The sequence below is a fragment of the Erithacus rubecula genome (genome assembly GCF_903797595.1).
Source record: "Erithacus rubecula genome assembly, chromosome: 12".
NCBI classification, from domain to species: domain Eukaryota; kingdom Metazoa; phylum Chordata; class Aves; order Passeriformes; family Muscicapidae; genus Erithacus; species Erithacus rubecula.
Window position 1 is genome coordinate 20,472,988 of NC_136664.1, and position 25,184 is coordinate 20,498,171.

Sequence of the window (25,184 nt, forward strand, 5' to 3'; positions counted from 1 at the left end):
TTCAGATTATTTTGCTTGCCTTCTGACTCATAAGGGTTAGTAACAAAATTTTTAAACAAAAGCTGAGTTGTCATGGTATTTTTATACCAACTATTCCACATTATTATGAAAAGGAGAAAAAAAAAGGCAATAAACACCAAGAAACAAGAGATGACAAAATATCATGCTGTGTATGGGAAAGAGTGCATATTGCATTTTCTCACCCCTGAAGCTGCTCACCAAATTCCCTCCAGTTCCTGCTGACCAAGACCTCCTGAAAACTGCTTCTCATCAGGCAGTTTCTGACATTCTGTTTTCTGCACCATATAAGTATCTCCACTGTACCTGTTTGTTAAACATGTCCTGTGCCAAGTGAAGGTGCCTTTGGGCACATTTACCACACTCGTGGCAGATTTTCATGAGAACATTTTGTTATCAGAAGGGGTGTAACATTTCCACTCCTACTGTTCTGTCTTTTGCACATGTTGTGAGTACAAAGTAATATGAAATCCATAATGAGTTTGGAAGGTAATTTTGCCTTATTCTTCATTCATTCATGAAGAATATTACAAAAGTAGCAGCAAATCTGAGCTAAAGTGAACAAGAGTGGTGAGCAGGAGGAGATGGCATGAATGGAGCCATTTAGGGTTTATTCTGTCTTTGGGCATTTGTTCAGTATGTAGTGGCCAAGAGGGGATATGTTTCCATCCCAAAGAGGCAATGGAAACCTACAGATCTCTTTTGGTAAAAAACACCATGTCTGAACTTAATTAAGCTCCCCAAAATACCACCAGCTCCTCCCCAAAGTGCAGTGTTTTCAAGTTGATCTGTGAAGAATGCAGGTACACAGGTGAGTATGCTGGCAGGCAGCAGATCATTTTTAAGGGGCTTTTACACCTGAAGGCATTTCTCCATATGCATGAGCACAGCTGTTAAAACTGCAGCACACAGCAGTACCAGACTCATCAGGCTTCCCCTCCAGGCCCTTCCCCATCCCCATGGCCTCCTCTGGCACTCTCCAATGCTTCATGTCTTTTTTATGCTGTGGTGCCAGAGCTGCCCCAGCAGTGGAGGTGAGGCCCCAGCCCAGAGCAGAGTGAACAGTTCCCTTCCTGGCTGGGCTGGCAGGGCAGGGCTGGTGCCCAGGACAGGGATGTCCCTGCTGCTGCAGGGCACTGCAGGTCAGATCCCAGGCACTGAGAGGAGCCCCAGGTCCCTTCCTGCAGCTGCTCTCCAGCCCTCACTGCCCACCCACCCAGGCAGCCAGGGCTGTCCTGTCCCAGAGCAGAGCCCAGCCCTGCCTGCTGAACTCCTCATGCCTGGGGATTGCTCATCTCTCATTTGGCTGGCTCTCCTTGCAGGGCCCCTCTGCCCTCACAGGGGCCAGCAGCTGCTCCTGATTCAGTGTCATCAGCAAACTCCCCCAGTGCTCCTTTGAGTGCTGGGTCCAGCCCATGAGTGCAGACTCTGGAGGCACAGGCTGAGGATGGAGCCCTGCAGAGCCCAGCTGGTGACAGCCCCAGCCTGTGTCACCTTGTGCCTGACCTGGGAGCCAGCTGCTCCCCCACCATGTAACACACACTGGAAAAAGAGCACCTGGTGGTATCCAGCACTCCTTTTCTATACCCAGCTTCAACTCACATCGTCTCACCAAATATTTTAGTCATGCCGCATTATAGCTTGAAATTTTATGGCTGATGACTAAGCAGCACAGGTATTGCAAGTACGAAATGCTTATGGACTTTTAGTATTTCAGATTTAGAGATGACTTTTTCAAACACAACCTTAAATCCATACTTGGTGGCATGCATACCTTTTGGGCCCATCGTTATAGACAATGCTGCTCGTTTCTTTTTTGACCTCCCAAACTCTGTGGAAATGGGTCTTGTTCAAATTCCTCTTAGGAGAGGATGAGAAATCTTCATTACAAAGTCACTTCTGTCATCAGAAGCAGTGCAGCCATGCCAGATCTGAAGGGGGTTGTGGGTGTGGCGCGGCTGTGCTTTTTGTTCCAGTGGGGGCTATGGGCTCGTCACCTTTTGAACCAATAAAAGCAAATGTTCCCTCTTTCACCCGCGTGCTGACCCGCTGTCCCTTGCAGGTAACATCATTGGCTCCGGGATCTTCATCTCCCCCAAGGGAGTGCTGGAGCACGCGGGCTCGGTGGGGCTGGCGCTGCTGGTCTGGCTGCTGGGCGGCGGCGTGGCCGCGCTGGGCTCGCTCTGCTACGCCGAGCTGGGCGTCACCATCCCCCGATCGGGAGGGGACTACTCCTATGTCACTGAGATCTTTGGTGGGCTAGCTGGGTAAGTACCCTCTGGCTATAAACTCAACGAAAATCCCATTCATACTGTGTGTTTGGTGCGGGGGAGCCACCTGGCTTGGAAGAGATGTTTGTCAATAAAAGTGCTTCAGCAAAATCAATCTTTCTGTTCTCTGTTAGAAATACCAAATTGCCCCTACACAGACCTCCCAGTGCTGTTTTCCAAGAGAAGGGGACAGATCCTTTCACTTTCCTCACTGCCTCCAAGAGTGATGCTGTGTCCAAGTGATCTTGCAAGTCAGGAACGATCAGTGCCTTGTACTGAGAGCTTTACCCATCAGAGAAGCCAGGCTGGAGTAATCAGCAGAAACAAAGCAAAGCTGCTCATCTTACTGCAGCTGTACAGAATAACCAAGTGTTGTATGGGGATGCTATCTCAGGGAAGGATTTCTCTTTGAAAATGCTACTAATGGAGTGGTGTGGCTAAGTCAGGAAGGGACAAGTGAGAGGAGGTTATCTTTTTTATTTGGGTGTACACTTTTTCATGTATTCAACACAACAAATTAAGCTGTCAGCCTGTACTCACAGACTACTTGAGAAGCACCAGAATGTTCTGAAGAGCTCTGTCATTGTAAGTAGAGAGTCCATACCACATGCTGAAAAATGAGCACCAGTACAGAAAACTAGAGAAAAAGTAAGAAAAAAAAAACATCAAAGCAGAGGATTCCTTCTCATGTGAGATGGAAAACCAGCTTATAACATTGGAGCTGACTGCTCAGCAAGGACAAATCAGAGCACAGGCAGTCTGTCAACTGTCCCAAAGGCTGTTCTCAGCTCAGTGCCACACAGGCACTGGGCACAGCCAGCACTTCAGTCATGCCTGGTCACAAGGCACATCTCTGGAGCTTGTCAAACTTAGTGCCTTATGCTGGTTCATGAAGTCTGTGTTTCTTTAGGTGAGGAATCTCTCCTCTGACTGCTGTCCCACCTTGCATAGAAAATTACACTGACATCACAGAACAGATTGAGATAACAACAACATTGGCTTGGTTAGGCAAACCTAACTCCACTGTGGTTTGCTCTCTCGTGGGGGCAGGAGCTGCACAGCACAGCTCCTGCTTCTCCAGGGCACTGCAGCAGGCAGGCAGCAGCTCCCCTCCTGCTGCTCACAGAGCAGTGTCTGCAAGCAGGGACAAGGGAGCTGAGAGCACAGAACCCCCAAACCAGCACAAGTCCCATCCCTGGAACATCACTGTGAGGGAGGCCAGAGCATGAGAGTTCCACAAAACCGAAAGAATTGTTTATGCTTTCTAGGGGAGAAAATCAAACTACTTAGAAATCAAATACAACTAAACTTGGCTTTAAATTGTTGCTCAGCTCCCTCTGCCACATTCAGAGAACTTGCCTGGTTCCTGCAAACACCAAGCTATGCAACTTCTGTAAAAAGCAACACACCAGCTGATTGATCCCAGCATGGACCTGGACACAGTCTCACCTCCCAAGGCAGGAAATTCTGCTTGGGCAGCACTTACTTGGTGTCCAGGCTTGTAATGCACCATCAACGTCAAAAATTGCTCCCATTCTTCCTGTGTAGCTCTTCTGTCAAGAAGAAGACACTGTTATGACAAAGGGTTGCATTAGGCAAAAGCCATCAGGTAGGTTTTGATATAAAAAGGGAGACTTCAGTCATACTTTCCTGTAAAGCCAGGCTGGGATTGTGCCCTGCTGCACTTTGCTGAGCCAACCCCTGAAGGCTGCAGCTTTGGGGAGCCCTGGCAGCACCTCCAGCTTCCCACCTGGAGTGCCCATCTGGCATTGCACAGGCTCAGAGGGCTCTGCACTGTGCCTCCCCTAGATAAAACCACTGCTTCTCTCTTTTGATTGAATCCTTCTACAGCCAAGTACATCCAACTCAGCACACAAAGTCTGAGTGCATCTGCCTTCCCCATGGCTTTCCCAGGGACCAATTGGATGGTTTGATCTATTAATAAAAATGTATTTGTTATGTACACATGCTGTACCCACCCAGACCACAAGAACTCCACTTCTGTTGTCCCTGTCTCCCAAAATTCTCCCATTTATTATTTTATTTCCTGCATAGATATAAGACACAAAGAAATACTATTTGGTTGTAATAAATTGGAGCACTACATGCCCCAGCTTCTGTGTCTGGCAGTATTGATAGCTGGGTGCATAACTTTGTATTAAAAAGCCACATTTCTAGTAGGATGTCAGTAGGTGAATGGAACAACAGAGGAAGGACAGGGCCACCTCCTGAGCTGGCAGGAGCTGTGGCTGCAGAGCAGCCCTGCTCTGAGCCAAGCTCAAGGACAGCACTAAACACTGCTGGGAAGTGGTGATGGTGGCAAACCTTGTCTGGAGACAGCCCTGAGCAGAGACTGCCCAGCTCCTGCAGCCAGGGGAGAGGGAAGGGGTGAGGAAGGGTTCCAGCACTGCTGGGCTCTGGTCTGGCACCAGAGAAAGACTCCTGCCTTTGTCCCTCTGTCCTGGTTTGGAGGACAGGTGTCTTCCAATAAAGGCAGAAGCTTCTCTTTGAAATGGAGAATGTAAACCCCCTCCCACCGAATTATTGTAATTTTGAAATTAAGGGGCTCTCAGGCAAAGATATGGGAATTAGGAATAACAGTTCTTTACTAGGAAAATTGAAATAGAAATACAGTATTACAAAGAACAATCCCAAACCCTGCCAGAGTCAGAATCCAAGCTGACACCCGTCAGTCAGTCAGGGTGCTGGCAGCAGTCCCATTCAATGGTGGCTGCATCCTCCTGCAGTGGCAGATGTGGTTCAGCTGGAGCAGTGCTCCTGGAGAAGGTGCAGTTTTCCTCTGAAGCTCCAGGGATGATGTGGAAAGGTTGAGTTTTCCTCTGAAATCCAGTGGAAAGAAGGTGCCTTGCTGACCAAAATCTCAGTTTTTATCTGGGTAGGAAAGGCTTGGCTGCTCCCCTGGCTGGAGCATCTCCCAGTGAGATGATGTAATTTTATCAGTCATGCACTGGGACTCAATGGGCCAGCAGCAGATGATATCTTCCTGGAGGGAGGATGGGCTGTGGAAAAGATAAAGATGATTGCCCCAGCTGGTTTAAAGATGGCCCATTAGCAGATAATATGTGCCAGGAGATCAGGGTCACTGCCCCACCCAGCTTCAACAGATGGTGACAGAATACACATTGCTGGACACATCCTGCATTGCAACCCAAGACACTCTTTAGAAACCATGTTGGTTTTAAAGAACATTTGTGTGTGAGCACAGAGACTGCAGGGGATGTGTCACAGCTCTCCCTTACCTGCATATGGGCTTGCCAGGTATTCAGTCACAAAAAGAACATTACCCCCAATGATAAATAACAGCTTAACAGATGTTCTTGCACAAGTGTAGCAATGCATTTGAATAGTTTAAGGCATAATTTATACTAGGTTTATTAATTTAGCACCAGCTGAGCCATTTTTAGCTGTCTTTCTGCTGTTTTGTCAAACACTCTAAAATTTGTCAAAGCTACTGAAGCATAAATTATACTAAATTAAAAAAAAATAGGACACCAAAATTAAAAAAAAAAAAAAAAATAAAAATAGACAGTAAAACACTAAACTGAAACCAATCATATTTCCTGCAAAGTGCATAAACCAAATAAAAACCCCAATCAAAAAAAGCATAATGTTGTAAAAAGTATTTTTAAAATATATAAGTAAAATATAAAATAAACAATAAATCAACTTCTACATAATCACATTATTTTATCATTAGAGAGTCCTTTGTTCCTGCACAGAAGACAATGAATAAATTCAACTTCATTAAAAACCCTCCAGTGGGTTTCTGATCAATACAACTTCTCTGAGTGCTCAGCAGTAACACTGCAGCTTTCACAGCTGCTTCACAGCAGAGGCTCTGACTGAGCCTGGGTCCTTCTCAAAATCAGTCAGCAAAGAGCTTTCAGCCAAGCTTTGATAAGTGTCACTCCAAACTGCAAGTACAGCATGCTTAAAGTAAAGTAAATATGAAGAAGTAAATGTACTTCTCTGTTTCTTTTTTGTTATTGCAAATTTTGAATTTTCCAAAGGCAGTCAGTCTTTCAGCAATGTAGGATGGCATTATTCAAACTGGCTCCAGTTTAAACCAGTTCAGTTTTTCCTGAACTGTACTATATAGCACCTGGTTCAAACGATTTTCTTTTGTTAATGATGCACAGGTAGGGTACACTGGAATTTTATATTTTCACAGGCTGCTTTGAATCCATAACATGTCTAATGCAAGATCCTGGTGGCACATCCTAAATATATAGCTGAGAACCTGTAGGGTGGAGTTCCATCTCCATCTCCAGTGCTGTAGCGCAGCCTTCAGGGCAATAATTCTGCCCATTTCCATCTGAAGAACAAAGTCATTCCAGGTATGCCATGCTGTGCCATCTCTCCACAAGCCATTTTACTCAGGAGCAGCCAGCTGTGCCAGCTGTGCCCCCGGGTCCTCATCCTGCTCTGGCAGCTGCTGGCTCTGTGAGAACATGGCATGGGCCAGCCTTGCACCCTGGCCCCACAGCTGCTTGTTTAGGGATGTGAATGTGACCTGAGTGACCAGCATGGAGATCTTTTTCTCAGAAATAGATTTTGACTAAAACTTACCTGTAGAAACATGACAAAAGTGGACCTACACCTTAGACAAGCTTCCTTCTTGTTTTACTCCCATCTCTCTTTTGGGCTTCACATTTGAGTGCAACTTTGTCCCCCTCCTGCTAAAACTGTGCATTTGCTTTAATTTGTATTATCAACCCTGGATGTCCATTCCATGACTGTCATAAATAATCCATTCTCATTAAACCACATTCCACATAAACCATATTCCACATCCATAAACCAATACCACACTCCATATTACAGCATAGAAACAATATATTCAGACAATTTTGCCTGAAATATTTTTTTTCAGGCTCATTCTCCCCACTGAATGGTTTACACAATTCTCAACCTTTGTAATTTGTATGGGTGAAGATAAACATGGCAGGGAAAAAGGGGGTAGCCTCTGCAAAGGCCCTGCCAGTTGGCAGCTATACAAAACAGCTTCATCTCAGGCAGCACCATCAGCATCCTCATCATATCCATAAATTGTTATTGTGGTCTTTAGGTCCTATTTATTCTTCAGTGTGGACCAGCTGAGTTTACACAGCAAGCAGGATCTGCAGAGCTGTCCCAATCATCAACATCACCAAATGGCACAAAGCAATCACTGAAGAAAACTGCTCTGAACCACAATGTAAAACGTCAGAAATTGAGGGGAAAAAACAAAAATGGATTCACACAACAGAATAAAGAGAAGTAAAAAAAATTGCTGAGTTTATTGTAAAAAACTACAGTGCCAACTGGGAAGGTACCCAGCTGGTCTGGTTTATCAAAATTAACTGTGGTAGCTAATAATTGCTAATAATACTTCTCAGAAGCAAGAAGGCAAAGTGAGGGGTGGGACTGGGAGACATTTACCACCTCAGCTGAGGAGCAGCCAGCAGGCAGGACTCCCTCCAGGGTGGTGACACAGAGAGAGGCTCCCTGTGCTGTGCCAGATTCACAGGGAACACACTGGGTGGGTGCAGACCCTTAAAGAGCAGCCCATGTACTGCTGAAATTATACTGTGTTGTTTGGAAATATCACTTCAAATCCTCATTTGTGTCACAGGTCCCTGCACATTGTATTTGTGCATGTCTGTGAGTGAATGGCTGAGTGTGTTTCTGTGTGATTTCTGTGACATTTCACTTTCTTGCCATGACTATTTCTCACTACAGAAATAATAATGCTTCAAATATTTTTAATGACTAACCTGGTCCACTGCTGCCTTTTTAAGTTTTGTTTCCCTTTGCACAGAATGAAAAATATCTCTCATTTTATATTTGCACAATACCTTGTTGGTGCAACCACCCTAAGCACAGCTGGAGGCAAACAGCCAGCTGTGGCCTCCAGCTGTGTGATCCACCACAGAACTCTGCAGCACTGATCTGCCCTGCCAGGTCAGAGAGCCAGCAGCACTGGTGATGAGAAACCCCCCAGTGACCAGCAGGGAGCTGACAGCAGTCCCAAAAGCTGCTGCCAAACCCTTCAGATTCCCTTCAGAGCAGGGACTATAGGCTGCTGTGCTGACATGTCAATGCAGGAGCAGCAGAGCTCCTTCCATCCAGACACAGGGTTAAATCAAATCATGCCTGCTGGTCATAATCCTCACCCTTCCACACATTCCTAAACCATGCTTTGCTTTACAGTGTCTCATCTAAAAACTGGTTGTGCTGGGAGCATGGGAGAAGGGATGAGGAGAGTGACAAGTGAGTGTTGTGTGGCCAGGACAAAGGTGCTCAGCCCTGATGTGTTGCACAGCTGGGTGTGTGCTGTCTCCTCCAGCACCAGCACTGATTTCTTGTGCTCTTCTTTGTCTTTGCAGGTTTCTGCTGCTGTGGAGTGCAGTTCTTATCATGTACCCAACTAGCCTGGCTGTCATTGCACTGACCTTCTCAAACTATGTCCTGCAGCCTGTCTTCCCTAACTGTATTCCCCCCTACAATGCCTCTAGGATCCTCTCCATGCTGTGTTTACGTAAGTATTTGCCTCTTGCACACACAATAATCTTGTCCTGGTTTTAAAGGGACCGCTTGAGGGGCCACTCCATTCAGGCTGGGGTGAGGGCCAGAACTCCAAAGGCCAGTGGGGAGATCCCAGGAGAATATCCCACTGTGATTACTGTGGGATATTCTGTCCCTTTCCACTTGCCTGCAGCAAGTGCAGTCGCCTGGAGGGAGGCACAAAAGCACCTGAGTCCCTGTGGGAGCAGGGAAAGTGCTGGAATGTGGGATGGGACAGCACTGTGCTCCCTGTGGATTTACAGGCACCTGGCACAGATGACCCAGCACCCTCTGAGCCCTTCTCCTGATTCTTCTTTCCCATTCACAAACTGGAGTGTGCATGCAGCCAGCTCTGCACCAGCTGCTTCTGGAGCTGGCAGAAGCAAACCTGAGCTCCAGGACTGAAGAGTTTCACTGTTCCTGTGAGGAGGCAATGATCCTTGCACTCTGAGCACACTCAGGCACAGTTATGGGAGCTGGCACAATTATTATTTATTGGAGCTTGGCAGCACAAAGAGGCTGAAAGCTGCCAGGGGAGTCTCCTTGGGAAAGGCAATTCCTCCCTGCAGGAACACTCATGTGGCTTTCAATATTTGACTGTATGTTCTGAAATAAACATAATTTCATGTCACTGAATTCAGTCTTTTTCTCTCCAGTCCTCCTGACCTGGGTGAACAGCTCCAGCGTGCGATGGGCAACACGCATCCAGGATATATTCACAGCAGGAAAACTCTTAGCCCTGGCCCTTATCATTATTGTGGGCTTCATGCAGATCTTTAAAGGTACCCTGTGAGACAGCTCTAACATTGGTATGGTACTGTTGGTAGATTTGATTTTCCCCCTTGCTGCAATGTCTCCTCCTTACAAACTGACCTGAAGGTGTGCTGAGTTTTGCCAAGCTGTGCAATTGTATACTGACTAGGAAGAAATCAGTTGCATCCCCTTAAAAAAGTCCCTTTCCAGCCCACCTTGTAGGATTTGATAGAATAAAGGAGAGCAGCTCACAGTGTTTCAGAATAATTACTTAAAATTTTTAATCTGTTGTGCATTCCTTGAATTTTAAGTGCTCTGGATGTAAAATGAATAAGCAATGCTTTGCCTAGGGCAGGAAGATATCTGCTTTATTTCAGGCACTACTCAAATTTCCTACAAAAAGTCACTCATAAGATTAAACATAGGTGCAAAGTGTCCCACTGATTCACCTGAAAGCACAAAAGACTTACAATATTTTTATTGTGTATATGATGAGTCATATAAAGGACATATGAAGAAATATGACATTTACATAGAGCAGAAATCTTGTTTTCTCTGTGGTACTAGTCCTGCAGTTTTGACAAATCTTTCAGGTCCATAGACATTTTATTTTCAAGGATTTCTACTAAACAACACCAAAGATAATTGCAATAAGAGCAGCTAGGAATTTCCAGTGCCAAGGATCCCCCCCAGTGCAGGGTGACAAAGAGTGACATGAGAGAAGTGCTGAAGGTGCTGTGGAGCTTGAACTGCCTCACCAGGACACTGTCCTGTGATTGCTGTGCCAGCCCATGGTGACATGAACAGCACAAAGCCTCAGTTCTAATAAGGAATAAAGAATAAAGAGTGAGAGCTTACCTTTTTTACAGTGTGTGAGGTAGGCAGGTGTAACATCTGGCTTGCACTCTCCATGCAGGAAACTACAAAGAGTTGGCACCAAGCAATGCATTCAGATTTTGGATGACTCCATCCGTGGGGCATTTAGCATTAGCTTTTCTTCAAGGGTCCTTTGCATTCAGTGGCTGGAACTTCCTGAACTATGTAACAGAAGAGCTGGTGGATCCCCGCAGGCAAGTACCCATTTCCATGATTTCATGAAGTGCTGGGACATTGGGGCTGCCTGGGAATATTGCTCATTCCATAAGATGCTACAATGGCATTCCCTGTCTGTGGGATTGGACTTTCTAAAGGAGAGAGAGTTTTGGTTAGAACAGATAGCAGGCAGGTTACAGAAACACTGAAATTAAAAAAATAGTGCACAAGGTGTGAACTGAACCAAAGCAGCCTGTAGACAAGGCAATATTTTATGTCACTATTCAGTCATATTCAATCTGCCATAGCAGAAAATTAACCTTAGAGGAGACACTGCACAAGTATCTACAGGAAGAACTTTGTCATCAAAAATCCTGGAAGTTGCTTTGCTTTTTAACCAAAGGTGTCCCACAGACACCTGAAAAAGAAGATCAGCTGTGCAGTTGTCACTGCCCGGGCAGCTTCCACTGGGTCACTGCTGATCCTGGGCATGGCAAGGGCTTGCAAAGGATTTATCACAGGCTGAGAAGGCTGGAGGGAATGTTAGTTCAGCAAAGCTCAAATGTTTCAACATTTCTGAGTTAGTAAAGTGGAATGACAAACACCAAGAGCAGCTCTGGGAGCATTAGTTACTTCTGGGCATCCAATGCACACAGCAATTAAACAAGAAGAAATGTGAGCTATTACAGCTTGGGTGGGAATGACTTAAAGCTCATGAGTGTCTCTGCAGACCAGTGAGTGACAAAGTGTATGAGATCTTGGTAAAAATAAAGAAAGTGTGTTTCCTTATTAGACAACAATATTTTAATGCACCACCATGGTTTCAAAGCTGAATAATAAAAAGTTATTACCTAAGTAAGGTAAATACGGCCTTAGTTGAGAAATAAAGAATGGAGCAAACGGTTGTTTTTTTCAAAATTATTCTTGCATCCCTAGTGGAGAAATTGAGGTATTAAAAAAATTGGATGATCAAAACCACTTCCTACTTTCACTAAATCTATTCAAATTCACAAGGTCAAACATACTTTCTAATACCGTTTTTTCCCAAATCTGACACACAGAGAAAGATGCATTGTGTTAGACACAGAGCAGTTCAGGTGTCCCCCTCTGTGGAGGTCTCTGGGTTGGAGATCAGGTACATCTGTGCAGTGAGTTCCCATGTGTTGTATGAGCAGGTCAGGTTTAGGGTGCACAGGGGGCCAGGGCAGCAGCTCAACAGCAGAGCAGGGGAAGGTAAAGCAAAGCAAGACAATTTATCCCACCACAGTGCCATACCCAGGGCTCTGGGGAAATTTTCTGGGAGAAGTTCATTTTCCAGTGACAGTCTGAGCCCAAAGGCAGCTCGTGGTGTCTGTCAGGGAGCTCCCTGCAGCCAGAGCATTTCAGAGCCCTTTCAGCTTTCCCTAGCACAGAGAAAAGCCAGTGACCCCCCAGCTGAGTGGCCCTGCCAGCCCATAGACAGCTGTTGTGGTCTCCCTGTACATGACTGTGATTTCTTATCTACCCTCCCAATTCTTTTGTTAGGAACCTACCTCGTGCCATATTCATATCCATCCCATTGGTGACATTTGTGTACACGTTCACCAACATTGCATATTTCACTGCCATGTCACCCCAAGAGCTCTTGTCCTCCAACGCTGTGGCTGTAGTAAGTAAACCATTCCCTGCACGTGTAAAATACACTTTGTTTTCAGTACTGTGCTTTGCAGTGTGTTTCAGTTTCTCTGCCTTCTGTTGCTTTAGACATTTGGTGAAAAGTTACTGGGCTATTTTTCCTGGGTTATGCCAGTCTCAGTGGCCCTATCTACATTTGGAGGAATAAATGGATACCTTTTTACCTCATCAAGGTTAGATGGAGTACAATTTTATGAACATTATCTAATTTGGGGAGGGGCTGTTTGAATTGCATTTGCTGGAGAAATGCTAGCTAGACATTTTGGATGTTGTAGAGCAGGAGTTTGTTGTTGGGTATGTTGGATACAATCAGTTATGGATTATTGTGTTTCAAATCAGCAAATGTAATATTGAATCATGAAATTTCTTGCAAATTAAATCCTCATGAGTTATTGAAAGTGTTTGCAGATGTGGAATAATTCACAGTAGGAGCCAAACACAGCTTTAGCATGGAACCAAAGTCATTTTATATCCATCAAGTTCCAGAAGCTCACAGCTAAGCTGTGCTTTGCTCAAAGAGGAGCTTTAGGGCCTGGTGCTGTACTCAGTTTCAGGCATTTCCATGCTGGAAAATCACTTTTCAAGCAAGATGCTTTGCAGGCATACTGCTGATAGTTGGGCCAGAATCTGTAAAGTCTGTAAGACTGCCATCAATAAAGTCTGTTCATAATAACTGACCTGTCTGAATCTAATTTAGAAGTTACAAAGTGTTTTGAGGAAACAGCTGAAGAACCTTGGGGAATTTATTTATCCCAACCCTTTTTTCATGGGTATGATGAAATGCAACAAATTGGAGTGCATGTGTTACAGGCTGTACACTTAAAAGTGAAATGCTAAGGCATGTTAAACCTTATCCAAACCCCTCCTGACACTGTAAATCCTCAGAGTGTTCATCCCTCCCTGGTAAAGGGACAGTGCTGGCCAGCAGATAGCCCTCAGAGGCATTTTGGCATCTCAGAGCAGGTCTTTCCCCAGGTGACATTAGCTGTTAAGGGCTGGAGGATTTATTTAATTTAGTTTAAACACCCTTCCCCAGGGGACTCATCTCTAGCTGTCCCTGCAGTTGCAGCCACAGCTCCCTTCCATGGGAAGAGCAGAGCAGGTGTTGAGATAAGAGCTGTGGCATGACTAGGGGCTGGAGGGGCTGCTGCACACCCAGTGCATTTATCATCACCCCTCTTATTGCAGGTTGTGTTTCTCTGGTGCTCGAGAAGGCCACTTGCCAAGTTTGCTGGCCATGATCCACGTCAAGAACTGCACCCCCATTCCTGCCCTCCTCCTCTGTGTAAGTTACTGTCCCTGCTCTGCCACCTGCTTGAGGAAACACTAAACCACTGGGAAAATGAGCTGGAAATCCCCTGAGAGGTGGTTTTACCCCAGAAAAGGAGCAGAAGGTCACCCTGAATTGCAGCTGTGAAGCTCCTACAGCCTTCAGCCTCAGAAACAATTCCTCCTTCTCCCAAGCCCTGAGGGTTTCCCTCTTAACCTGAGCTGCAGTGTGAGCTTGTCTCTTGTCCTGCAGCAAGACATAGGGACTGGCTTTTGAAACAGGGATATTTCATTCAAGAAAAGACCAATTTTTCCTGCTTCCCACAAGCATTTGGAAATCTCCATTGCTAATCTCACTCAGGCCAGGCTGCTTTAGATGCTGCCACCAAAGCCAGAGACATGGTGGGTGACAAAGTAGTCAGACAGTTCTCTGATGGCCACAGGTATTTCTTTCCACAGAAATTCCTTATTTCCAAAAAAATAAGTAGGGACAATGATTACAGTGACCCTGGGTCATGCTGAATGGTGCATCAGGCAGACAAGGAGCAGACCCTGGGCAGATGTTGGCAGTGCTGGGGCTCCCATGGGGAAAATATTCCCCTCTCTTTTCAGACAGGATAAATTTCCACCCCCCTAATGACTCAGGGAAGTCATTATTTGAGACAAAGAGCTGCTTTTGCCAATAGTGAAACTAGAATGTGTGATGGTTTTACAGTGGCACAGAAGATGATAAAGAGGAAAATGATTGGTACTGCTGCTGTCCATGGCTGCAGGGCCCAAGCAAAGCAATTCCCCAAAGGGCATTTCCTTGAAATCTTGGCTGCATCAATGGCTGCCAACTGCAGATTTGCCACTGATATCAAAACCACGAGGGTTTGACCCCAGATGCTCTGGAAAGATGCATGGTTACATGTCTGCAGCTCTAACAGCAATTCTGGCACAGCACACCCATACAAAATTTCACCAAATAAGCCTCCTACTCATTCCACTTTTATGACAAAATGTGCATTTTGCTGAGGTTTTGCAGCATTCCTGGGGCTTAGTGCCCACCACAAACATCATATGTATTGCCCATTGAAGGCTTGGGGTAAACTGCCCTGGATCCTGTGTCCTACAGGGGCCCATGATGCAGAATTCCTTTGTTCTTAAAAATGCATCACTGGGTGTCAGAGGCTGTTTCTGTGTGGAACAGCCTCACCAGGAGCAGGCTGATCCATGCCATGCCATCCCCCTTGAATCAGAGTGCAAATCACAGAACCAGCATGGCATGGTTAATTCATCAGTCAAAGGTGTTTTAATGCAGCTCAGTGCACATCAAATGCTGCTAGGAAATATTTGTTTCTTAAATAGAAAGATAAAAATAGTATAGTATATAATAGTTTAGGCAAACCTAATTAATGCATCATGTTCCTTGTCTCTTCCATTGAATCACACACGGAGAGAAGTTTGTACATGAAGAATTGCTATTTTAACACTACCAGCAAGACCTTAATTTTTACTGATTTACTCCTTTACTTCCAAAAATCAAGGGGCCAAGCTATAATTCAAATTTAGACTGCAGTTTTACAGTTTTTTGGGAGGATGGTGGGCCAGAGCATCCTGAGGGCAGCACCCCCTCTTAGCCAGGAGCCACTGGGGTGGCACCTGCCCCGAGAGCAGCTCTGACACAGATTCCACACATGGAATTCTGCCACTGCAGGGAGTTGTACACACACAGGGCACAGTGCACACTTCAGGGCAGAGCAGGGGCCACGTTCATGCAGCACAGGAGATGGTGGCCAATTCTAAATCCATTTTGTGCTGAGACACTTCAAGGTGTGGAAATGCCCCTGCCAAGCCTGCAAGGCTTTGAGTAGGGGAACCAACAGGGTGTCTGGTTGTGGAGGTGCTTAATTCCTGCTGCTGGAGGCGCAGAAACCTTCCCTCCTGGCAGAAATTCACTGTTGAAACAGCTAATTAAAGAAAAGGGGACAAAGCACAAAGAGAGCATGGATGAACACAAACCAAATCTTGAGCAGTCTCTGGAGGGATGGGGATATTGAGCTTCTCTCAGGCTCTGGGCTGCAGCAGCCAGTGTTCACAGGCTGGTGCTTTGTGCAGGTGATGCTCAGCCCCTGTGGAACCAAGAGCAGCAGTGCTCTGGCCCCCAGGCTGCAGTATTGATGCCTTTTTGCTGGTCCTAAAGTCACAAGCCAGACACAATTGGGTGATGAAAAGGGGTCACCTTTATAAGGATCCCCAGGTGTTCAACTTGCTAGGTGGAAAGTGATGAAGATGGATGTGTAACATGAAGTGCATACAATATTTATATGTTTAGCAAATTAGCATCACTGACAAGGGTCCTCAATTAGAGGATCAGGTAATTCCCCCTCAGTTCAGCCCTTTCTGAATCCCCCCACCCACCACCACCACTTAGAAAAGAACTAAACTTTGTGAATGAAAATGTGTCTCAGAGAGCTAGTTTCAACCTTGGCTTCCCAGATATCTTAATTTAAACCCCCAGCTTGGAGCCACTGGGGAATTTAGTTTGTCTTTCTGTCTAATGGAGTAGGTAAAAAGCCAGATACAAATACTATAATAGACTATAGTGCTACAAATGTATGTGTACAGAATATAAAAGCAAAAAAGGTGAAATATCAGTATTAGGCAGACACAGAGTTCAAAAAAGCAAGCCAAAGCACAGAAATTCCCACCATAAGATTGATGCTGATAAGATAATGCTGATAATACTGATGATACTGATCACCTGTGACATGAGCCAGCAGGAGAAAGGGCAAACCTTTAATTCTCTATAATATACAGAGCACCTGCAATAACACAGTGCCTGAAACACAACATGTGCAGTCCAAGAAACCCTTTCACCTGGAGTCCTCACCATAAAGTTCAATAGCTTTTACAACACTTAACAGAAAAAGGTGGAGTGGGGGCTTTGCCAACCTTCCCAGCCCTGCCTGCCTGGTCATGGGCAGCAGAGACACCTCTGCCAGCACCCCAGGGAATTTATGGACAGACCCTCTAGTGTCTGCCTTCAGCATGCCCCAAATCACCCTCAATACCCATTTAGCCCTGGTGGCACAGCTCAGGGATAAGGAGCAGAGCCACAGGAAGCAGCACATTCCCAGCAGGTGCCATAAACAAAAGGATTTTTAATGCTCTAATGGGATTTTTGCTTGGTTTTGCTGTTTTAAAGCTACCTTTTCTAGTAATGGCTGAAGAAGGCTGTGCTCCTCTCTTTGCAGTGCTTGGCCACACTTATCATCATGCTTGTTGGGGACACATACACACTAATCAACTACGTGTCATTCATTAACTACCTCTGCTATGGAGTGACAATTATGGGCCTGATTGTTCTACGCTGGAGGAAACCCAAAATCTTCAGACCAATCAAGGTGACACTGTTAAAGCTGAATTTCTTGGTTGCAATAGCGGTGCAGAGGGTGGGTGGAACAGCTCCCAGGCCATGTCCCAGAGTGCATTAGTGGAAAGGAAGGATGCCCAGGCAGATCTCGTGTTGGGATGGGCAGAGAGGACAAGCAGCAGAGGGAGGGGGCACAGCCTGGGGGGTCTGCAGTGCCTGCAGCCACTGCTGCTGCCCTGCACAGTCCTGCTCTGCTCTCTCCTTGCAGGTGAACCTCCTCATCCCCATCACTTACCTGGCATTTTGGGCATTTCTCCTGGCCTTCAGCTTGTACTCTGAGCCAGTCGTCTGTGGGATCGGACTGATCATCATCTTGACTGGAGTGCCAGTGTTCTTCCTTGGAGTCTACTGGAGAAACAAACCAAAGTGTGTAAATAGGCTAATAGGTAAGCCAGCACTATGTGCCTCCCTGTCCTCCCTGCCTAAACTCTGCTTAATCTGGCACCAGAAGAGCCAGGAGATTGCCTGTATGAGGCTGGCCCCCACTCAGCCATGGGCAGTGCTGGCACAAAGTGGCCAGGCGGTGCTTTTCTCTGGCGGATGTTTTGCTCACTCCTGGGTACATTTGCCTCCTCTCATGCCTCTGTGCCCATTCACTCAGCTTGCTCACAGCAGTTGTCCTGTGGCAAATACACCAGGGTGTCACTTCATGCACATGGATACTAAATGAGCAATCACAAAGGGACTGAGTTTGTCAGACCTTTGCCCTGCCTTCTTCACTGTGCACCAAGCCCTGTGTGACATGATGAGCTATCTCATACTCCAAAGTTTCTTCTAAAGCCTTGCATTATCCCTCATGCAAAATTAAAACTTCCAATAGTCTTTTATGTTTTGGTAGTGTTTGATTTTTAATCACTTTGCTCCAAGCTGAGGACTTTGAAACAAGCACACTGCAGCCCTCTGTTCTGACTGGAGGGTTTCCATCAGCTGCAGCTGGCTCTGCTGCCAGCCACTCCCCAAGGCCAGTGCTCACTGCAGCCAGGCTGACACAGTGCCAGCAGGGCTGATAGCCATCTATCCCATTCCATTCCATTCCATACCATTGGTCCCATCCCATTTCATTGATCCCATTCCATTGGTCCTATTCCATTCTGTTCCATTCCATTGATACCATCCCATTCCATTCCATTGGTTCCATCCCATTCCATTGATCCCATTCCATTCCATTGGTCTCATTCCATTCCATTCCATTGGTCTCATTCCATTCCATTGCATTGGTCCCATTCCATTCCATTCCATTGGTCCCATTCCATTCCATTCCATTCCATTCCATTCCATTCCATTGCATTGCATTCCATTCCATTCCATTTTATTCCATTCCATTCCATTCCATTCCATTCCATTCCATTCCATTCCATTCCATTCCATTCCATTCCATTCGTCCCATCCCATCCCATCCCATCCCATCCCATCCCATCCCATCCCATCCCATCCCATCCCATCCCATCCCATCCCATCCCATCGGTCCCATCCCATCCCATTCCATTGGTCCCATCCCATCCCATCCCATCCCATCCCATCCCATTCCATTCCATTCCATTCCATTCCATTCCATTCCATTCCATTCCATTCCATTCCATTCCATTCCATTCCATTCCATTCCATTCCATTCCATCCCATCCCATCCCATCCCATTCCATTCCATTCCATTCCATTGGTCCCATCCCATCCCATCCCATCCCATCCCATCCCATCCCATCCCATCCCATCCCATCCCATCCCATCCCATCCCATTCCATTCCATTCCATTCCATTCCATCCCATCCCATCCCATTCCATTCGTCCCATCCCATCCCATCCCATCCCATCCCATCCCATCCCATCCCATCCCATCCCATCCCATCCCATCCCATCCCATCCCATCCCATCCCATCCCATCCCATCGATCCCATCGCCTGCCCTGGGCAGCACAGGCAGCTCTGTGAGGGGCTGGGGAAAGGTGTCCCTAAAGCTGTCCCATCTGTATCTGCCCCTGCTTCAGGAACTTTTCCCACTGAGCTGGAGTGAGAAGGGTTGGAAGGGGCAGTCAGTGGCAGCAGGGCTGTGCATCCTCCCAGTAAAATTGCTCCAGCACCACAGATTTGTTTAGCAGAGCCCAAGCACCCCACGAACCACCCATTAACCAGTGGCCCTTTGCTCCCTGCAGAGTCTGTGACGTGCTGGGGGCAGAAGCTGTGTTTTGTGGTGTACCCTCAGTGTGGAAGTCCTGAGGAGGAAGCATCCTCAGCCCACTCCTGGAAGCTGGGGAGAGACACAGCAGTGAGGAAATAACAACAGCGTGGCCTAGTGAGGCTGAAGTGGCTTCTTGTTTACATGCTGATTTTTGAAAAAAAAAAAAGTTTTTTCTGAAAAAAAAAAAATTATTTTAGAGCACCAATAGTGAAGCCCATAAAATGAGCTACATCCTTTATGGCCTCTGTAGATTTTAGTAATTCCCTAAAAAAAAAAAAAAAAAAAAAAAAAAAAGAAAAAAGAAAAGAAGAAGAAGAAAAAAGAAAAGAAATAAAATGTTAAATAAGGCACTGGTTGGGGTTTTTTTCTGGCAGCAATCTTGCTCAGCGGAGAAAGCAGCACAGACACAGCTCTGGAATACTGATTTTAGTCACCATGAGGGTCCACCAGAGACATGCAACCTTAGGCATTTCCCAACACAAGATCAAGGTACAGAAATGAAGAGAAAGCAAGGAGACCCCTTGCTGTCCCTGGGTGGGGTCCACAGAACAGAAGTATTGAAGTTACAATCCCAAGGACCAGCCCTTCCCACAGCTGGGCAGGGTCACTGCACTGAGCACAGCCACAGAGTCAAAACTGCAACACCAGCAACCCCCTGGAGCATCCCAGCACCATTTTTGAAAAAAGATACAGAGGTAGTGATCTGCTGTGAGTGTGTCAGCTTGGAAGCATTGCCAAGGTGGAGGGGACAGGGCTCCCTGCACCCCCAGAGCTCCTCAGGAAGCTCAGCAGCAGCCAGGAGCAGGGCAGGATGAACACCTGGAGAGTTTTGCAATGGGCTCAGCACTGGAACTCAGCACGGGAAGGACCCTGATGCTCCTGCTGCCTCTTGATGTGCCAGGTGGTGTCACATCATTGCCCATCCCAGCCCTGCCTCAATCCCTCACACATCAGATGCTCCTTAGAAAGTGTTCTGCATATTTTACATAGGAAAAAAATCTCATTCATGCACTCAAATAATATATAGAGATTTGCTGCTGTAGCAATATGGCCACGTTCACACCAGAGCATCTTCTGAAAATGCAAAATGTGAGAAAAGCTCTGAGCTACTATTCTTTTGCAGCTATTTGAAAACAAAACCTATCACATTCAGTAGCCTTGGTAACAGCCATCTGAATGTAATTTTAAAAGTATCTTTCCATGGCCCTGGCACAAGAAAATATGGATTCATTATCTCTTAGTTAATTATGCAGAAATACTTTTGTAGTATGATAATAATAATATATATCTATCTATATATGTACCTGTATCTATATCTATATATTAAAATTCTATTCATCTCTCTCCAAACTTTCAGATGGTAGACACTAAAAAGAAACACAGCATATATTCTTCTCTTTTTATAAAGCTGTTATCTCTAAGAGATTAAAATATATATTTAGCTGGAAAAATAGGTGTGGTTTTGTGTGCATATATGCACACATGCAAAGAAAGATTCCACATTTTAAATAATAGTATGAAGATATAGTTTGCTAATGGAAATAATAAATATTCAGCTTGATTTTTTTAAAAAGTTCAGAGCAGTACTCCCTGTGCTAAGCAGCACCTGAACCTGTAACTAATGTCAGAGTTATCATGACTAAGTCTCCTTTTCCACACCTCAAAATCCATTTTCTGACACGATTTCCAACAGATTAATTCTTCCAACACCTTTGCTAGCTAGTAGGAAAACTAAATGTATTGCAGCATCAGCAATACTGATAGCTTTCAGCACTGCTACGTTTTGGTGTGGGTTTATTTTTGTTTGTTTAAACAGTTAAGGAATGGAAATCAGCCAGCGTGGAAACTTTGCAGCTCTTGAGACAAGTCTGTATGGTAATGAGAAAGGTAATAGTAATAGCAACAGTAATAGTAATTAATAATAGTAATGGTAGTAATGCTGCAACAGCTACCAAGACTTTTCTTGGCTGTTATATAAGGAAATCAAAAGCAAAATTAAAGAACAAAATCGTATTTGGCTTGTTTTCCCTGATTATACTGACATGCTTTAAAAGTAACAACACTTGGCCTTTAATCAGAAGGCTTAATTTAGAACAGGATGATTTACTAGACCTCATCTCTGAATTACATACCAAACCCCAAAAAGTGTTCCATGATGTCTCATTTTTAGGAACAGCTTCATCTCTGCTCCCAGCATCACATACACTGAAGGCTTTACAAAGATCAGTGCCTAATGTGTAGAATTTCTAAACACAGAAATCAATGTATAAAATTAGAAGTATAAATTCATATGTTAAATGAAATTTAGCAGCATATAATCTAAGAGAGATCTTTCCTAAAGACAACTAGCCCCAAAGGAGACATAATTACTAATATTTTAAAGCCCACTGAACAAAAAAAACTTGAAACAGCTGACACTATCAGCATGTTGAGAGTATTGTGATACTTGATATAGAAAGGCAAGCTGTTTCCAACAGAAAGGAGTTTAAATAAAGCTGGAATAGAAATGCAACACTATCTAAGACTATATGTTATGTGCTATTATATTTATGTAGCATAAAAAATTTGAGGTTGTAATGCAGAAAACTACTCTGGGGAGTATTACCTGTAAGTCAGCCTAAGGCAAAGTCAATAAAAAATGGATTGGATTGTTGTTACCTGATTTGTCACAAGATTGAAAAAAGCAGCAACAGAGCACAGTCATCACTGTGCTACATGGTTTGCCTTTGTCAAGGTATTTCTTAGGTTTCACTTACTGTTAAACTTTGGGAAAAAATCATCTGGTTTCCAGCTCCTTTGTACCAAGAACCAAATCAGAAATTGCTCAGTTATTCACCTGCTGAGTTGTTCTATAAGAGGTACTGAAAGAAAAATGAAGGTTAAACTTTGCTTAGAATTTCTTTTCCTAAAGCTTTAAAGTTCAGAGAGTTGGGTCCTGCCTCCACCTCCAGCTGTGAGTACAGGCAACCAAACTTTGGTTTTTAAACCTCCTCTCCTTGGTCCTTGACATCTATTACCAGTGCTCTACCTTCCATGAGAAACCTCTGCACTTGGAAAAGGGAAAAGGAAAATCCAAGAAAAAGGATGACAAAGTGAGTAAGAAGATGCTGAGAGGTCAAAACCAATTTTTTCTTAAAGTCTTTAAGTAAGACACAGCAATAGAAGGGAGGGAGATGCAGAAGTGATCATAAAGCAGGGAACACGAGAATGAAAGGGAATAAAATATAAACCTCTCACCCAGCCTTGGTAACCATTTAATCTCTGCAGCCAAGAACACAAGAGCCAGAATCTGAAGAGTTTTAGTTGGGATAAATGCACACACACATACATATTAAAGGCAGCTGTATGCAACAGTGCATTTCCTAGTACCAAGGTATTATTTAAAAAGTGATAGCCCTTCAACCAGCTTCAGATACCAGAAAAAGCAGATTATTAATAAAAAAAAAAAAAAAAAACAGAGGTATAAAACCAAACCAAAATACACCTCCTCCCCCCAAATTAATGTCAATACATGGAGTCATGGGTTGACATGTAACAGTCTGAGTCAAACTGACTCTGGGAGTACAATTCAGGAATCCTCAAGCTTAGGTGCTAAGAGTCACAGTCAGAAACCCACAGGCTCTGGGCATGTGAAATTTTATTAAAAATTAAGAGATCCAAAGCAAGGCAAATTATGATGATGTCCAGCATCTTTCTTGCTTAGTATCTTGCTCAGTCCAGGTAAATGTGATGCCATACCTGAATCATGTGCCTGCACACACTATGGAAAATGTAACTCAATTAATAAATACAACACAAATTAAAAACAAACAAACAAAGCCAAAAAGCAGAGAACAGAAATAGAGAACAACTACATTTAAGGGGTGTTGCAGAGTAATAGACAAGCAGGAAGGTAACAATTTCTAACAGAAATATTCCCCACTTTAACAGCAGTAGAGAAAATATTAAGGGAATCACTTTTCCCTTTTGTACTGCCTATGAGCCTGCATTGTTTTTAAACCAGTAAGTATTCCTCTCTATTCAGAGGGTTTTTTTGGAAGGGTTGGTTTGGGGTTTTTTTGGCTTGCTGGGACAGAGACTTTTGTATCTTGAAAAACCAAACCCAAACTTAAAACACTTTGTTTGCTGTCTACAAAAATCTTTAAAGAGTGCAGAAAAGCATTACTGAAGTAACAAAAATTGTAACAAGTTTACTAGCTGATTAACTTAGGGTTGTAGAGTCCTTAAAGTGTTGCATTTCCACTTTTTTTTACTTTTTTCTAATTTTAAGAATTTCTGAATACAAGAAGGCAGTTCATATGAAGCAGAACCGAGGTGCCTTTGAGGATGGGTGATTCCCTGTTTAACATTTAACAAGAGATGGCTCTAAGGCAGACTTTGTGATTTATGCAGCTATTGACATTCCAGGGCACTGCAATTTACCTCTTTGTGTTCATAATGCAAACACAGAGATTTCTTCTGTAAAATTAATAGTGAGTGAATCAATACATAAAATATATATGATAAACATAAGAAATAATGTGAAGTTACACATTTAAAATAGTGTTCAGGGTTATTCCCAAAATACAGCAGTACTCCAAAGTACATATTTCAACTTTATGAGCCTTATGATGGTGATGGTTTAAGGCATGGCATGATCAGCATTATTTTATTATAGAAATATTTTTCTGTAACAGAAATAAATATACATGTATTCTTCAGGTCCTTCATATCCATACAATACAAACCTTTAATCTTCTTCCTAACTATACTTACCTACCGACCTTACACATACAAGTCTAAGGATTTAAAATTACTTTAGGAATAAAAATAAAAATTAAAAAAAAAAAGACACTAAAACCTGTAGGCTTTGATGGAAACTACTCTGACAGTGCAATGACTACAGTACATGGCCTTGCAAAGGTGCAATGTACCCAAAAATGTTTACAAATGCTAGGAAAGCAAGACCTCTTTCAAAACTACATTTTTTTTTTTTTTATGAAATGAGTTCGGATCACAGAAGAACCTGGAAAAAAATTACTGAGCAGTATTTATTTAGTGCAATTACAACTCTTATTATGCATTTTGCCACAAGCCCTTCCTGGTATTAATGCCCTTAAGAATTTGAATCTTCTAACTCTGGAATGCACAGTATGAAACCAATTTGCAATACAAGAGGGGGAAAAAAGTCACTTCTATTTAATTCTTCCATATTACATTTTAGTAGACCAAAGTTCTATTCCTTGTATTTTTCAAGGTACTCCCCCAAAGGGAGTCCTAGTGAAAGATCCAGCCCATTTAAAGGAAAAAAAATCTTTGACACTTGATGTAAACTTAACTGTTCACTGCTGAAGTCTGTTTGCCTTTACAGCCAGGAAAGTCCTGTGAGCAGCAGAACTCAGACCCACAGATGCCAAAGACCCCAATTTCACAAGTTCAGTTAATAACTCTGGACAACCTGAATTCCTACAACTACAAACAGGTTCTGGAGCACTCAGAAGTTTACAGAGCAGCAGCATCAATTTCCTTGTTAACTCCTTTATAAAGCATTTTTTTGTCACTGTATCACAGGGGAATTGAAGCAGAGCTCTTGTTAGAGTAGGGAGAGCCTGGCCACCACCCCACAGCCATCAGAACAGGACCAAGCTATCACACATCACAGTTCTGTCATTCTGCAGGGACTCCTTGTTAAGCAGTGCCACCTTCTTACAAGTAAATAATGTGCTTACTTTTAATTACACTCTAAAAAACCAAAAAGGCACTAGTTTACATTAATGTATAGTCTACACAGTGTCAGCTTTAAAAATGGCACTGATGTATTTCAGTTCTTCAAAGAAAAAAACGAACTTAAAAAAGCAATGTAACATTCTCTAAAAATAAAAGATAAATAAAGTCACTGGCTTATACATCTGCACTTCCACAGCAGATTTACAAGCAAACTTGTGAGACAGATTTTGTTTCAAAATAAAACAGAAGTCTGGTCCTGACCAAGTGCTCAGTGCTCGCCAGTGCAGCTCCAAGGAGCTGTAAAG

At 44.1% G+C, this 25,184-nt stretch overlaps 1 protein-coding gene across 1 annotated transcript in view; it reads left to right on the forward strand.

Moving 5' to 3' along the window:
• Positions 1-19,439, forward strand: part of SLC7A10 (solute carrier family 7 member 10) — a 37,832-nt gene extending 18,393 nt beyond the window's left edge. The window contains exons 2-11 of the mRNA XM_079315936.1: positions 2,081-2,285; positions 8,678-8,829; positions 9,512-9,637; positions 10,525-10,678; positions 12,165-12,288; positions 12,384-12,487; positions 13,503-13,599; positions 16,823-16,972; positions 17,210-17,387; positions 19,148-19,439. Of these exons, the coding sequence (XP_079172062.1) occupies positions 2,081-2,285; positions 8,678-8,829; positions 9,512-9,637; positions 10,525-10,678; positions 12,165-12,288; positions 12,384-12,487; positions 13,503-13,599; positions 16,823-16,972; positions 17,210-17,387; positions 19,148-19,272 (1,415 nt within the window). The 3' untranslated portion in view covers positions 19,273-19,439. The remainder of the gene's footprint in view (positions 1-2,080; positions 2,286-8,677; positions 8,830-9,511; positions 9,638-10,524; positions 10,679-12,164; positions 12,289-12,383; positions 12,488-13,502; positions 13,600-16,822; positions 16,973-17,209; positions 17,388-19,147) is intronic.
• The last annotated feature ends 5,745 nt before the right edge of the window (positions 19,440-25,184 follow it).